Consider the following 15,716-nt stretch of genomic DNA (forward strand, 5'->3'; position numbering starts at 1 on the left):
CAGAGCCTGGGGCTTAGCAGCTAAATGAGGCAGCACATTCCCCTTTGCGCTCCAACCAGTCTGCATTTTCTGTCACCAGCAACCCAAGGGTCCAAACCCGCATTTCATCTCCACCCGTTTGTTCAAAGTCCCCTGCGGGCACTCTGACCGGAGGCCAGAACCAGCTCCTGTGCCAATCACCTGGTTCAGGGGACTCTGCGTGGTGATCCTGGGAACGATCTGGTCCAGGTGCCTGGTGATGAAGGCTTCGGGGTCGATCTTCATTCTGGCCAGGAGTGCTGGCCAGAGCCCGGCCTGCGCCGCCACTGAGGAGCAGGGAAAATTGAGGCCTTGTGCTGAGGGCACTCACACCTGCCCGGCACAGCCCTGACTCGCCCGGCCCGCGCCAGCCACGGACCTAAGGATGGGTGGTGGGAGATGATCAGCATCTCCTGGGCCAGCTGCTCCGTGTTGGCGACGTCGCCCTCCAGCCCAGGCACGCCAGAGATGAGGCACAGGGCCTCCTGAAGGACCCGCGGCGGCACACAGGCCTTGCCCGTCTCAGCCACCTCCCCAGCATCGGCCACCAGAGCCTCTAAGGGCAGCACCTGCGAGAAGACAACATGTGAGCCCCCACCGCCCAGAGTCCTGTGCGGGCCTGGCGCACAGTGATGCACGGCTGCCTCCCACGTGTGTCGTTCTCAGGGGTCCGCGCTCGAGTGGAGACTGATGCCCAGCTCCCTGCGCTGGGGCCCGCGACGGTGAGCGGTGCCTGGAAGGAGGAAGCACCGTGACTCCGCACCAGGTGAGGGAAGAAGGCAACAGAAACTGGTCCGGGAGGCCTCGCCCGAGACCACAGGTCTGTCCCGGGCCCGCACCCTCAGGGAGGCTCAGGGAGGGAGGGGAGCCGGGCACAGAGGGCACTGAAAGAGGACGTGGGTCTTTGGGGTCAACTCCCAATTCTGCACCCAGCAGCCGAGACACTACGCCATCATTTCGGCTCCTGGAACCCTGGACCACTCATATAAAACAAGGGCAGTAAGCCTATCTGCCTTTTAAAGATGCTGTGAAAAATCAAAAGGGAAAATGGCAGAAAATGCTTTAAAAATTATCAAGTACTTTAAAAATATTAAATGTCACTCAATTACTCAGGAATAAAAAGGCTGAGCTACATATCAAACAACATAGAGAGAGTCTTTAGAGAGGAAAAGCAATTAGAGCAAACTCTTGAGCACCATGGGTTTGCAACTGGACCCACAGTTCAAACCACGCTGATCAGTTGTTCAAGGGTCAACTCTGCACACGGAAGTCCACACATGCACAGGGCCGACGGGAGTTACAGTTGAATTTTCGGCTCTGAGAGAGGTCGGTGCCCCTAACCTTCGCACTGTTCAAGAGTCAACTGTATACGAACTTGGTATTACTGGAGCTTAAGGGCGGGGGGAAGGTTCTGGAATCACAGAGACTGAGTGAATGAGTGAGAACGGCCCAGGAGCAGCCCATCCAAAACCCACGGCATGAGCAGGGCTGGAGAGGCGGGTCTGAGCCCCAGCTTGCAGCCCAGATGCCCTCACCTTGTGAGAACTGAGGACAGTCTTCAGCTCCTCCAGGAGTCCGTACGCCAGCTTAAAGCCCCCGAGAGAGGACAGCAGCTTCCGAACCGTCTGCTGGGCCTGCCTGCGCACGTGCCAGGTGCGGCTCAGGAGCACCGCCACCAGGGCCCGGTGGTACTGCCTGCAAGGACAGGGCGAGACCATCCTGGTGGAAGGCCGGGCACGGGGTTCTCCACAGCCAGCCCTCCCACCACCCCCTCGGCACCCCCATTTCTCAGGCTCCTGCCAGGTTCGCCTCCTTTGGCCCAAGGGGAAAGGTAAGCGAGCCTCACGTACTGGACTTTGCTGCCGGCGAGTCTGTGCGGGTGGTCGAGGAAGAGTCTTTCTGTCAGATGCAACATGGTACACAGGGCTAGAAGGGGAGAGAGACAGCACAAGTGTTTTTAAAATAGAAAACACAGCCCTGGCTGGTGTGGCTCAGTGGGTTGAGCGCTGGCCTGCAAACCAAAGGGTTGCTGGTTCAATTCCCAGTCAGGGCACATGCCTGGGTTGCAGGCCAGGTCCCCAGTTGGGTGCAAGCAAGAGGCAACCACACATCGATGTTTCTCTCTCTCTCTTTCTCCCTCCCTTCCCCTCTCTCCAAAAATAAATAAAATCTTTTTCTTAAAACAATAAGTAAATAAATAAATAATAAAATAAAATAGAGAACACAGCCCTGGCCAGTGTGGCTCAGTTGGTTGGGTGTCATCCCACAAACCAAAAGGTCGTGGGTTCAGTTCCTGGTCAGGGCACATGCCCAGGCTGCAGGTTTGACCCCTGGTCTGGGCGCACATGAAAGGCAGCCAGGCGGTGTTCTCTCACATCAATGTTTCTCTCTCTTTCTCCCTCCCTCCCCCTTTCTCCAAAAAAATAAGTATTTTTTAAAAATTGAGAAGAAATCCAGGAAGAACTGGAAAATGACCATCCAGATGTATGTGTGATCCTCACTGGATGTGGACTGAAAAAGCTCATTAGAATTACCTTCGTTTTGCCTACTATGAACACGTGTGTGGAATAAGGAAAAGTATACACTTTCTTTTAATGAATTAAAAACTACTGTCACTTCTGAAAATAATTAAAACATTCATTATACGCTGACACAGAGTGATTTCCAAATCCAGACAGCACACTGTATATAGCAGACAAGCTACCACTTGTGTAAAAAAGGTAGAGAACTAACACATAAAAGATATCTACTGGTACAAAAATACAGTATCAAGGATGCACAGAAGTGAATAAAATTGGTTCTCTCTATGGAAGGGAAGCTGGGTGACCAGAAATAAAAGCAGGGGTATGATTTTCAGTGTGGACCCTCTTGGATCTTCTGTTTCTGTATTAGGTGAGTGTATCTCCTACACAAAACTATTTCTTTTAAATCAAGGAGTGACTAACAGTTGTAGCTCAATAATAGGATGTTGTGATTTATGGGTCAAAAGACTTTTCAAATCACCGATCGGGGCAAACATCCCTAAGGCAACCCAGGATTTCAAGCATGCATTTCAAGACCCACGGCTCCCCCCCTCCAACAGAAACCAGTCATTTCTGTGTCTCCTGCAGGGGTGGAGCTAACCACACTCCACCAGAGCTTCTCAGCGGCTTCGCAGTATCAATACAAGAAAATCTCTGCGACAGCACCCACCAATTACCCAATTAGGTATAATTACACCTAATACCACAGCTCCACAGCGATCATGCTCTGTCTCCATGAAACTCCCACTCCCCCCACCCTCCCCGTTTCCCTAACCCTCCTGCGACAGCAAGCTCTCGGCCAGATCACTCTGGTCCAGGGTTCTGCAAAGCCGACTGGTCAAAACAGCAGGCAGTCAGGGAACAGTCTGCTCTGAAGACCCTCCAGCGAAATTCAATCCCAAACTTGAGTTCAAATGAGGGCACAGTAACTCACCATCCTCCGAGGCCAGGAGGAGGAACTTCTCAGACGTGAACACCTGCTTCTTCTCGTCCACAATCAGCTGCCAGAAACTGCTCAGCTTGGCCTCTGCAAGAAACAAAAGGCCCCTCCATGACACAACTCGCCACGCCCACCAGGGCTGGTCCCCTGCATCCTGAAGCTGCTGCCACTGGCTCTGCCGACAGACCCCCCACTGCAGGGACAGGTCACTGCTAGGCTCTCCGTCCTCCCCGGCCTGAGAACTGACCGGTCCTTCTGGTATCACCACCCATATGAAAACCCTCAGTGGCCCTCTGCTGCCCATCTGGAATGCCCACCTAGTCCAGCACCAGGCTGAAAGACTTGAGGTTCACACAGGGCGCTTTCCCTGCTCTTCCCCCAATGGGGCTGGTCTGACCCACACTGCACTGTTCCCTCCCAGCTGGCCAAATCCTTCCCAGCCTCCGGGGCCTGGCTCAAACATTCCCCCCTTTATGAAGCCTTGATACCCAGCCCCTAAACTAAAAGCAATCCCTCCTTCAAAACTGCATTAATGCCACATTTTGCCTTAAATGGCAGGTATACTTTTGCATCTCCCCTCTCCCACTAGACGAAAGCCGTCTGAAACTTGCAGAAGCAAGGTCATGCCCCCCAGACAGCCCAGGGCCTTGGCACTTACGCAGACGGCCCGTGGTACTATGTGAAAAGGGCTAAACTGGGCTTCTAACCGCAGGAATAAGCTCAGGTCTGTCCCCGTGCAGAGCAGAAGGTGGACTAAAGAAAGCATGGAACACCACGCAGCCACAGAAAAGAACAAGGAGGCTTTCTGTGGTGCTCCTTTGGAGTCTTCTCCAAGTTACGCTCAGGACAGAACATGCCACCATGTACAGTACGTGCCCGGCGTGTCTCACTGCCAGCACACTGTCTGTGGGGACGAAACTGGTGCCATTGTCCAGGGTGGGGGCGGACTGAGGCTGGAAGACGGACAGGCTGGCTAAAGGGAAGCTTCTCATGTGACACCCCACAATGTATAACCGATGTTTAAAAAGCTCCGCTACTAAACCCAGGTCAGCCCGGACACTATCTGCAAGTCCGCCTCCCAGAGCGCTGGAGCAACAGGGTGAAGGAGGACAGCGACAGAGGCCCTGGCTGCACTCCCGTCACCCAGTGTGGCTCTCAGGCTCATCCCAGCAGATGACAAGCTGCCCCGTGGGCGACCCAATTTATAAGTGACCGAGCTGATGCCGTAAAATCCCAAACATTGAGACACTCCTCCCAGGGGCTCTGAAAGAGGCCCTCGTCTGCGATCTTCCTGGGCGTCTCTGGACTCTTACCCGCCTGGGCATCAGCCACCGAGAGCTTCGAGAGCAGCAAGGCTGCAGCGACCCCTTCGGTGACTGTGGGAACCTGAGTGCTTTGGGAGGCCGCCTTCTCCACAGTCTGGGTGAGCAGGGGCAGTAGGTCCAGGGCCTGCAGTAGCGTGTCACCTGTGGAGAGAGTGCCAGCCCTGTACAGAACACCCCACTCCTCGGGAGCGGGAGGGACCTGAGAAGGGAGCCACCCCCCAGGTCTGGGCTGGCTGGCTGAACCCTTCCGTTACCCCGTGAAGTACCAGGAAGAACTGGAATCAGAACCTGGGGCTTAAATCAAACTCTACAACCATCAAGTAGGAGCGAGGAGGATCCTTCCTAACCCAAAAGCACGGCTGTTCGCTTGGTGGATAAGGAAACAGACCGAGAGAGGCTGAGTCGCCCAAGGCCACACGGCTAGTTTGAGAGAGAGCCGGGCCCAACCTCGTGCCCACCCATTTGTTTCTGGGGCTCTCCCCCACACCAGACGGCCTCTGGACCCAAATTCCAAAACCAAAACCAATCTGCTGACCTGTGAACTAAACCCACTCAAAAGAAAAAGCAGGCCCTGGCTGGCGTAGCTCAGTGGATTGAGCGCAGGCTGCGAACCAAAGTGTCACAGGTTCAATTCCCAGTCAGGGTACATGCCTAGGTTGTAGGCCATGACCCCCAGCAACCGCACATTGATGTTTCTCTCTTTCTCTCTCCCTCCCTCTCTCTCTCTCTCTCCCTCTCTCTCTCTCTCTATCTCCCCCCTCCATTCCCTCTCTAAAAATAAATAAATAAATAAAATCTTTTTTAAAAAGGAAAGAAAAAGAAAAAGCAGCAACCTGTTAAAACTACAGCTGAACTCATGTTCATTACTGAACTGGTACACCTGAACATTTCATAATGAAACAAGTACTTCATCCAGATGATGTCACGGGTTTGAATTCAAGAAATGCTTGTTTTAAAGGCTAACGTTATGTTTATTCTAAAAGCATAGAGCAAAACTGGCTCAAGCCGAACAGACTAGGTCCAACTGAGTCTCTGCACCCTGGAGCCCAGTCTGAAGTCAGGGGTGATCGATGCAGCAACACGGCAAACCGACACGTGGGGGCGGGCGGAGGGTGTCCGCTCTCTAGAGGCGGCTCTGGAGTCCCCCCATTTCTTTAAACACAGCGCATCCTCAGTTTAAACTTTAAAACAAAGGAATGCAGGCCTGTCGCAGAGGTGGAAATCAGTATTAGAGACTTTTACCTTGCGATCAAGCTACAGAGATTCGCAAGTTTCCCCCAGCTGTTTGGGAAGGGGGCGGGGGCCCAATGACAGGGCCGTCAGCACTAAGGCAAGGGCAAAGGCTGTTTTTCATCGATCCACAGTGCAGTTTATATGAGCCGGACCCTCTAAATCAGCCCTGTCACAATCACTCCTCCATGATTCCAGATACTGTCGTGGCAGGCTCCGGTTCTGGGTCCTCCCAGAAAAAGCTTGTCCTTTAAAGGTCTAGTACCAGGGAGAAGCCAGAACCTGTTATGAAGATTGGGCGGGTTCTGGGATATAAGGATGACTGTGCGCACGCCCCCAGAGGCTCTGGAAGAAGCAGTGCCAACAAGCTGGACAGAAGGGGAAGCCTGACACGGTGAGACGCCCTGAAGACGGGGCCGCCTCCGCGGGGGCCTCTCACCTCGGAAGCAGGCCAGCATGCACTGCAGGTAGGCGTGCCTCACCGCGGAGGTGGAGGTTTTAAGGCTGAAGGCTTTCTTGAACCATTCGGTGAGCTTCTTGGGGACTTCCGTGGTGAACCGGTTACACCAGAGGGCCAGGACGGAGACGGCGTGCACCAAGGTACCTTCGTGAACTAGGGCGAGAAGCACAGCCCAGTCAGTCCGACACCTCGGACCTGCGTGGAACCACAGCCAGCGGCACGGAAAGCCGGCAGGAGCACAGGGGAGCGGCAGCAGTGATGCTTCGGGCGGGCGCGCCCTCCGGAGGGGCTCACGGCAGGCCGGCCCCGACTGTGAATACCGGGGCAAGGATGGGTCCAGACTGATCCTCGCCGCACCGCGCAGAATTACCTTCTTGCTGGAGGAATGGGATGAACAGCTCGGCCACGGTCCCATTCAGGACTTGACTGGAAGGCCCAGACACCACGTGATGACTGACACTCCCGATCCCTAGAAGGCAGGAGAGCCCCGCTCAAGTCCTCTTCCACACAAAGCTACCCACACTCGAGTCTTCCTGCTGCCGCCCTCCTCCCCAGCAGCCAAGCCTCTCCTCCGGCCGCCACTGGTCCTCCTTCTGCCCCCTTCCCACGTCCCACCTTCCCCAGATGCCAGGCCTCCCACTAGACTTCAACAGGGCCCACTCGCCCAGCAGGCGGGCAGCAGGGTCCTGGGAGCCAGGCTGGGGTGTCCCAGAACGTCAGAGGGGTCAAGTTCCAAAGGAGGACTCTCCTCACCTAACAAGTTACATTATACCTCATCTACTAGCCCACTTCCCGGGGCCTGTGGGAAAGTTCTGTACCTGAGAGGACGCCGATCTTCTGGGCCACGACGGTGAGCTTCCCCTCCGAGCCTGGGAGGAGAGATGGCAGACACTCGAGTTCACACCTGCCACACTCCCCAAGGGCACCGTGCGTGCCACGAAGATACAGTTTTTGTATCCAGAAGTGGCCTTTCTAATGTGCAGCGTTAAAGCTGGGTTTAAAATAATACTGGTTTGGCCAAAAAGTCCATTTAGTTTATTCCATAAAATAAATGACACATTTTTCATTTGCACCAGTAACTTCATTGATATTTTGAGTATGTCGGCTATCTCCCACTATCGGCTTCTCGTGGGCAGAGGCCAGGGCTGCTGCTAAACATCTTCCAGTGCACAAGACAGCCCACAGCAGAGCATTATTTGGCCAAAATGTCAGTAGTACCAAGAAACTTTGCAAACCACTTCTGACACATTTGATCAGTCATGGTACTTTCTCCATACGCCACACAAACCTCTTTCTACATTTCCGTTGCATTTTTCTCTTTCTTGAAATAATAAAGCATAATACGCCAAAAATGTGTATTTTGTTCCATCTTCAATATTAAAATGGCTGCACAAAAATTCACCAATTTGCATGTTTTTTTAAATGCATGCTGATACGACAGCTGTCACAATCCAAGCCAAGAAACCTGTTTCTAATGAAGTTGAAGACAACCGAGCGCCAGCAGAGTCATCCTATGGACGAAACTAAACAAACTTTTTGGCCAACCCAGTATTTCCCAGTTTTTTTCTTCCTGACTAAAAAATGAAATATGATCTTACAGAATATCTGAGGAACAGAAAAAAATCAAGAAAAACACTTAAAAATCACCCAGGTTCCCAAAGACATCATCAACATTTTGGCATATTTCCCTCCGGTTTTCCCCTCAGTCACGCACACACTTACAAAAGTCAGAGCGAGACCGCCCGACCTCACCGCCCTGCACGGGCCTGTGTCACCACTGCGCATACTCGCCCTCCGCCTGGCACCTCCCCCGGGCCACCCGGCCTTGCCACACGCAGACTCAGGGCACCGGCCCCCGGCGGGTCCCAGTGAAGGGGGAATGTCAGGCCCCACACCTCAGCCGGCCCCTGGCCACACAGGCGCGCTCACCTCCGAGGATGGCGAACAGGTGCCTGGTCAGGGCTTCCGTCGCCGCGGAGTCGCTGCACTGGCGGGCCAGGTTCCGCAGCGCCAGCACGGCCTCGTCCATCAGGCGCGGGCTATTGGACTTCAGCTGACCTGCACACACGGACGGACGGACCGACGGACGGCCACTGCTCAGGAGCCGCCGAGGGCTGAGCGGCCAGGCTTTTATCTCTGGCTTTGCCAGGCTCCCAGCGCTTCAGTCCTAGCTCTAGCGCTCACTCTGACGGGCCTCAGGGAGGAAACTATGCGAATGTCATTGAGGTTAAAGCCTCATTTCTAACCTGAGCTGTTCCCATCCCCATTTTCTATGATAACTGGGACAAGTACAACCAAAACCCACGGTGCCATTCCTGGGGCTGGTGAGGGGGCGGGGCACTCACTCGCCAGTCCTTTCACGATGTCCAGGGCATACTGGCTGAGGTCGAGGGTCACTGCCGCCAGCAGGCTGGAGATAGCTGAGGGGGACAAAGCACTGACCTCGTCAGCTCACATGTAACACTCACTTTGCCCTGCTCCCCACAAATGCCATGAGGCCTGCCGTCTAGCCATACAGAACTGTGACCACTCTTCACCTCCAAATGGCCACATGGGTGGTCACACCGTTGTCCCTAAGCTCTGCTGTAAAGCTGTGTACTGCCCCATCCCAATCAGCAAAACCACCCACACTCCTTAGCAAGATAAAAAAGGGCAGCCCTGGGCGGTGTGGCTCAGTGGATTGAACACCAGCCTCCAGACCAGAAAGTCACTGGTTCGGTACCCAGTCAGGGCACACACCTGGACTGTGGGCCAGGTCCCCAGTTGGGGGCGTGTAAGAAGCAACCAACTGATGTATCTCGAACGCATCAACGTTTCTCTCCCTCTCTTTCTCCCTCCCTTCCTGTCTCTCTAAAATAAATAAATAAAATCTTTTTTTTAACACATAGTATGGTATCTGGCTCATGACTATGTTTAATAAATATTTCCTTTCTTCATTCCCTTTTTTTAAAGATTCATTTATTTATTTTTAGAGAGGGAAGGGAGGGAGAAAGAGAGAGAGTGAAACATCAATGTGCAGTTGCTGGGGGCCGTGGCCTGCAACCCAGGCATGTACCCTGTCTGGGAATCGAACCTGCGACACTTTGGTTCGCAGCCCGAGTTCAGTCCACTGAGCTACGCCAGCCAGGGCAAATAAATAAAATCTTAAATAGAAAAAAAAAAAAAAGGACAGAGACTGAACCCTCACGTCCCATGGTTTCAAGTGCCAACTCCACACCAAGTTCAAACTGTCCAGAGCAGAGGTTCTCAACTTGAATGGTCTCCAGAAGGTCCCTGGACCCCTAACATGGTGTGCAGCATTCTCAGCTGACATGCTTTTGTACATTCCTCTACCAAGAGGGCCGATAAATTCCAACATGTCCTGAAAGGGTCCCTGGTCCCTCTCCGAAAGGCCGGATGAGGTACGCAGTGAACACACCCCTCACCTCCCCCCCAGCGCTTCCCACCGCCAGGTGTCGGGGATGCCGCTCCTCAGGCAACTCTCCCTGCCACTGCCCAATCCGGCGGCAACCTACTTTCAATGACGTTCTCCGGACTCCGCAGCAAGGACTTCTGGATGGTGGGCAGTATCAGGTCCTTGAACTCCGAGTGGGACATGTATCGCAGCAGAGGGGCACAGGTGTCCTGTGAAGAGAGAGGAGTCAGGCACCCAGCCCTCACGGGCACAGACGGAGAACGAAGGACAGCTCTGAGTGGCAGCACTGCAAGTGGGGCTGAGCTTGGCCAAGGTGCGTAAGCCCCACCCCTCACTCACCAACAGATACTTCTGAGGCTTCACTTTGCTCATCAGGACGTTCTTCACATAGAAGTCCAGCAGGGCACTCTAGAGAGCACGAAGGCCTGGTCAGACCCCGGCCTTCTGAAGTATCGCATCCCTGGCCTAAGGGATCCCTCTGGTGGGAATGTCTCCCAAAACATACAAATCAGTGCCCCAAATTGTATGGGGTCAAACACAGAGGTGCCACTCCCCGTTTAGAAATCCTTCACGGCTTTCCACCATTCCTGGGATCAAGTCCAAAGTCCACAGCATAGCTCACGCGGCCTGCCTGGTACCCCGCCGGCAGCATCTCACACACCTCTCCACCCCAAACGAGACACTCCAACCCCACTGGCCTCCCCCCACAGGCTGCTTTCTCTGCCCAAAATGCTACTTCTCGCCTCTTGACCTTGCTAAAGCCTACCTGCCCTTTAAGTTTCCCCATTAGAGATGTGTTCCCAGACTCATAATCTAAGTAAGGTCCTGGTTACAGAGTATCATGGGCTCTTGCATTTCCCTTTGTAGTGCTCATCTCAGATAGATTAGGACGGGATTCACAGCTCCCATGCTCACTGCCACACGCCCAACACCTGGCACAGTGCGGGGCACATGGCAGCTGCTCAACTGTGGGAGAACAAATGACCACAGGCAAAATGAACAGGCAAAACTATCATCTCAGGCTATGCCAGGGCTGGAGCAAAAACTTTCCAACTTCTCAAAGTTCATACATCACGGTGAAAGGCTGGGGTCCTGAGTGAGAAAACTAACAAGCTCCAGACGGGGCCAGCAGCTGGGGCCGCCACGACAAAACCAGGTCCCCCCGCCCTCCAGCGAGCCCACATGCCTTGTACTGATTAACCACGTCCGTCTCCTTGTGGCTTGTGCAGAACTGCACCAGCAGCCCCAGCATGCCTGCGTAGCTCTGATTGGGCTCCAGGCTGAGAATGGCCGATAAGTACTGCTCCACCAGGCCAGGGTTCTGCGGAGGAAAAGTGCAAAGCAGATGTGCCACGTAGCACCGGGGGTAGCACAGGAGAAGCGATGCCCACCACCCCCTGCTGCCGCCTGTCACCTCTTTCCACAGTTTGGTGAGCTTCTTCACAGCACCGGCCACGGCGTGCTTGTGGGAGCCGCCCAGCACCTCGAGCAGGAGCAAGCACTGCACCTCCACCTGCCGGAACCAGGAGGCTGAGGTCAGCACATGAAATGGGAATGGAGTCCTCGTGGCCCTCATGGCCTGGCCAAGGCCTCCATTGGGCCAGCCACATCCTGCAATCATGCCCACTAGGGCTCTCCCACTCGCTTCCAGCCACACCCTCCTCCCTCCACCCCCGTGGAATTACATCTGGCCACTCAAGCGCTTCATTCATAAATATTTGTTGAGCACCTTCTCTGAGCCAGACAATGAAAACACAGGGAGAACAAGACAGATGCGGTCCCTGTTCTCGTGAACCTTATAGTGAAGAGGAAGACGTATTAAACGAGTAAACACACAGACGAACATATAATCCCAGACGGGTTCGGTGCCATCAGAAGAACAAGTGTCCTCCTCCATGTATTCGTTCACCTGCCTTAACTTGCACCGTGTCGGCACCACAAACCCCTACTGGACACCGAGTGAATGGCAGGCACTGTGCTAGGCACTGAGAGACGGAAGAGGAAGACCGGCCAGTGAGACGGCCCCGGCCCGTGTGCGGCTCGCTGCAACCCCGAACGAAGCACATAGTGCAGACTCAACCAAAACACCTCAAAGAGACCCTATGCACCGCAAGTGCCAAGGTCACTGGTGAGCAGCATGACCTGCCGCCTGAGGAAAAGGGCGTCCTTAAGAAGGGTGCTGAATTCCAGTGCGTGTGTCCAAAACGGTACCTGTCCAAAGTTATTCATTGCCACACTTTCTATAACAATAAAAGACTGTAAACAACACAGATGCCTACTGAGGGGGACTAGCTACACATTGGTGCTGTGGCACGCCCACTCAAAGGACTGGCCGACAGTTACACAGAACAAGAACTCTTTACACACTACTCTGAAACAAATTTCCAGACGGGCTGAAGAGAAGAAGCAGGTGGAAAGGAAAAAGCACACCATCACTGGTACAGATACATCTGCTTGGTCCTGGCCACGGAGAAGGGACCCGCACACATCAGGAACTTGTGGCGGTGGCGGTGTCCTGGGCGGCAGGGGCAGGGGCCAGCAACGAAACCAGTATATCCTTCTACGCCTGCTGAACTCTGAACCATTTATTTCTTTAATTAAAAAGAATTTAAATTTAAATTTTATTTTTTAAAGATTTTTTAAAAGATTTTATGTATTTATTTTTAGAGAGGGAAGGGAGGGAGAAAGAGAGAGAGAGAGAGAGAGAAACATCGATGTGCGGTTGCTGGGGGTCATGGCCTGCAACCCAGGCATGTGCCCTGACTGGGAACCGAACCTGCGACCCTTTGGTTCACAGCCCGTGCTCAATCCACTGAGCTACGCCAGCCAGGGCTTAAATTTAATTTTTAATGAAAATAATAAGCTTGCTGACATTGCATTCGGAACAATATTGCTGTTCCCTCCTCCTGGAATGTGCCAGCCTCAACCTGGGCTTGGCTGGCTCCCCTGCAGCCGTCAGGTCTCTGCCCAAACGACACCCCTCGGAGCAGCTTTCTCCCAACACCACCCTCCACCATGTTCCCTCCCTCTGCCCACTTTCCCGCCACAGGACTCCACGTGTTCTCGTTCGTTTGTGGGCCTGTCGTCCACCTTCTCCACAAGGGCGCAAGCACCACGACAGCACGGTCCTCTGTCACACTCCCTGCTGCAGCCCACGTGCCCGGCACTTCGGAGGCCCCAACCTGAGGCAACTATAACTTGTCAACATCAGCAGCGAGCAAAGGATTCAAGACACAGAAAACACAGCTGCGGTCCAAGCTCCTGATGCTTTTGTTCCCATGAACACGACATCCCAGTGTTCGCTCCTCCTGCAGGCATACTGACCCCAGATACTGGTTATGAGAATTCATTGGGGATAAGCCTAGGAGGGAGCCCATGATGAACCATCTTATAAGGAGGCCTTTTGTTGCCAGTGAAAACCCACACTGTGAACGGAGTCCAATTCCAGCACGTCCACTGCCTGGGAGGTTTCAGTGTCCGTCCCCGTCAGCCATTACCGACGGCCATTCCACGGTCACCCGCAGACCTGCGCTGGGTGAGCTCCCAGGGACAAGGCTGTCAGCGCATCTGACCAGCTGGGGCTCCTGGTTTTCTGAGCCCACTCCCCACTTACCTGCACGGCCCTGCCCGAGTTCTACAGCCCTGTCGCCTGGTCTGAGCCCATCTTCATGGCGGCTCTTTGAGGCCGGGGACGGGGTTGGTGGTATTTTTTCCCATTTTGCAGGTGAGGAAATAGGCTCAGAAGTTACATACTTGGCCGAAGCTCATGCCAAGACACAGACCCACATCAAGGTCCTCGGAGTCCTTTTCACTGAACTGCAAGACCACTCCTCTTGCCTTCCACGAAGCCCATCTAGACATTCAAAAGAACCGCCTAACCTGGCCTGCTGGGCCATCTCTGGTGAGTGAAAGGCAAGGCAGGGAATGTGAAAGGAGGCAAGAATTTAAGGACCAAAACACCTGGCAAGAACTCCATTCCATTGGCCAGTTCAACACTGAGACCCAAACCCAGGGAATGGAATGGTGAGCAAAAAATCCCCAAGTGAGTTACTCAGTGTTTTCACCAGTTTATTTGCGCCCTGGCTGCCTGCCCCTGTCCAGCCTGCCACGTCTTCCACATACGCCAGAAAGGCAGGGACCACGTTTCTCTCACTTGTTACCGTATTCCCAGTGCCTAGCACCATGCCTGACACGGAGCAGCTCCAAGACGGCTGATAAACAGATGAATGTATCATGTTGCTCTCATGCTCATCCACAGAAGTCACACACCTCAGGACAATCCAAAGTGCCAGGCCACCATCACCAAGAAGAGCACTTGGCAGAGAGAACGTGCTCGAGCATGCCCCAACTGTGTGCAGAGCTAACCGCCACGACTCTGAAGACCTGAGGGACCTACCAGCTTGTTCCAGGTGTCCCCTTGCCGCTTGGCTCTCGAGGGAAAGACAATGCGCACCAGGAGGCAGGTCCAGGACAGGGCCAGCAGGGCGGCCGAGCCACTGCTCTTACTGCAGAGGGGGAGAGGGCAGGGCAGGCAAGCGGTGAGTGCAGAGCAGCAGCCTCCACCTTAAGGACAAATGGTCACCGCAAGGCCCTGATCGGTGTATAGGACCCGCCCTTGACCTACAACTGAGAACTTGGAACTAGCTCCCAGAAATCATCAGTGACAATTCAGGACAAAGGGTGCAGGTCTCATCGGCCAAACTACCATCTTTGTTGCACTCACTACTATAAAACATAACCAAAAGGATGGTTTCTCCCATTTGGTGCCTGGTGGGCATCTGGTGTTCCCTCCCGCCATGCGGGCTCCTCCCCCCATTGCAGAGGCAGACTGCCGGTGCCATTCACAGTCGCCAGGGGAAAGGGGGCAGGCATGCTCACACCTGCTCGGTGCAGCTCACCTGCATCAGATTCCCCCGAGCAGGACCCCGCCAACCCCTGCGGGCCGCCACCTCTAAAACTGACCTGGGGACGCCTGCCTTGGAGCCAATGCCCGAAGACTGCAGGGAGTGCAGAAGGTTCTTCGCAGTGGCTTCTGGCTGGGCCTCAGCCAGCTGCTGGATGGCGGCCTGGAGGGCCCTGCGGGACGCCGCATCTCTAGGGGGAGGAATGAAGGAGACACGTGAACACGGGGCGTGGGCCGGGGCAAGGCGGCTTGGGCCAAGTGCTGCTCTTTTCCTGATCTTCTCAGAAAAATCAGGCTGCACTGTGTTCCAGAGGATCACAGGCAATGGGAGTAGGAAATAACTAGGTAAATCTACCTCCTCCAGAAATTCTGGAAGCAGCTAATCAAGGGCAAATGAGCCCCGGCTGGTGTGGCTCAGTGGGTTGAGTGCTGGCCTGCAAACCAAAACATGCCGTTTCAATTCCTGGTCAGGGCACATGCCTGGGTTGCAAGCCAGGTCTCCAGCTGGGCGTGTGGGTGAGGAAGCCAACTGATGTTTCCCTCTCTTTCTCCTTCCCTTCCCCTCTCTCTCAAATAAATAAAATCTTTAAAAAATATATAATAATAGCCCTGGCTGGTGTAGCTCAGTGGATTGAGCGCGGGCTGCGAACCAAAGTGTTGCAGGTTCTATTCCCAGTCGGGGCACATGCCTGGGTTGCAGGCCATGGCTCCCAGCAACCACACACTGATGTTTCTCTCTCTCTCTCTTTCTCCCTCCCTTCCCTCTTTAAAATAAATAAATAAATAAATAAAATCTTTAAAAAAAAAAGAGTTAAATATATATATTTTTATATTTAATTTATATTTATATATATATATATAAAATAAGGGCAAATGAGCCATTAACACTGTAAGGGCGACACC

General features: G+C 53.8%; 1 protein-coding gene across 1 annotated transcript in view; it reads right to left on the minus strand.

The window, feature by feature from the left end:
• Positions 1 to 15,716, minus strand: part of GCN1 (GCN1 activator of EIF2AK4) — a 58,312-nt gene that overhangs the window by 32,185 nt on the left and 10,411 nt on the right. The window contains exons 4-20 of the mRNA XM_028528847.1: positions 14,873 to 15,004; positions 14,307 to 14,415; positions 11,325 to 11,423; positions 11,097 to 11,231; positions 10,250 to 10,318; positions 10,011 to 10,119; positions 8,841 to 8,915; positions 8,425 to 8,553; positions 7,314 to 7,364; positions 6,866 to 6,964; positions 6,475 to 6,648; positions 4,794 to 4,946; positions 3,475 to 3,567; positions 1,869 to 1,944; positions 1,554 to 1,713; positions 398 to 587; positions 181 to 305 (exon numbers count right to left, since the gene is read on the minus strand). Of these exons, the coding sequence (XP_028384648.1) occupies positions 181 to 305; positions 398 to 587; positions 1,554 to 1,713; positions 1,869 to 1,944; positions 3,475 to 3,567; positions 4,794 to 4,946; positions 6,475 to 6,648; positions 6,866 to 6,964; positions 7,314 to 7,364; positions 8,425 to 8,553; positions 8,841 to 8,915; positions 10,011 to 10,119; positions 10,250 to 10,318; positions 11,097 to 11,231; positions 11,325 to 11,423; positions 14,307 to 14,415; positions 14,873 to 15,004 (1,978 nt within the window). The remainder of the gene's footprint in view (positions 1 to 180; positions 306 to 397; positions 588 to 1,553; positions 1,714 to 1,868; positions 1,945 to 3,474; positions 3,568 to 4,793; positions 4,947 to 6,474; positions 6,649 to 6,865; positions 6,965 to 7,313; positions 7,365 to 8,424; positions 8,554 to 8,840; positions 8,916 to 10,010; positions 10,120 to 10,249; positions 10,319 to 11,096; positions 11,232 to 11,324; positions 11,424 to 14,306; positions 14,416 to 14,872; positions 15,005 to 15,716) is intronic.

This window comes from Phyllostomus discolor, chromosome 13 (assembly GCF_004126475.2).
Source record: "Phyllostomus discolor isolate MPI-MPIP mPhyDis1 chromosome 13, mPhyDis1.pri.v3, whole genome shotgun sequence".
NCBI lineage: Eukaryota > Metazoa > Chordata > Mammalia > Chiroptera > Phyllostomidae > Phyllostomus > Phyllostomus discolor.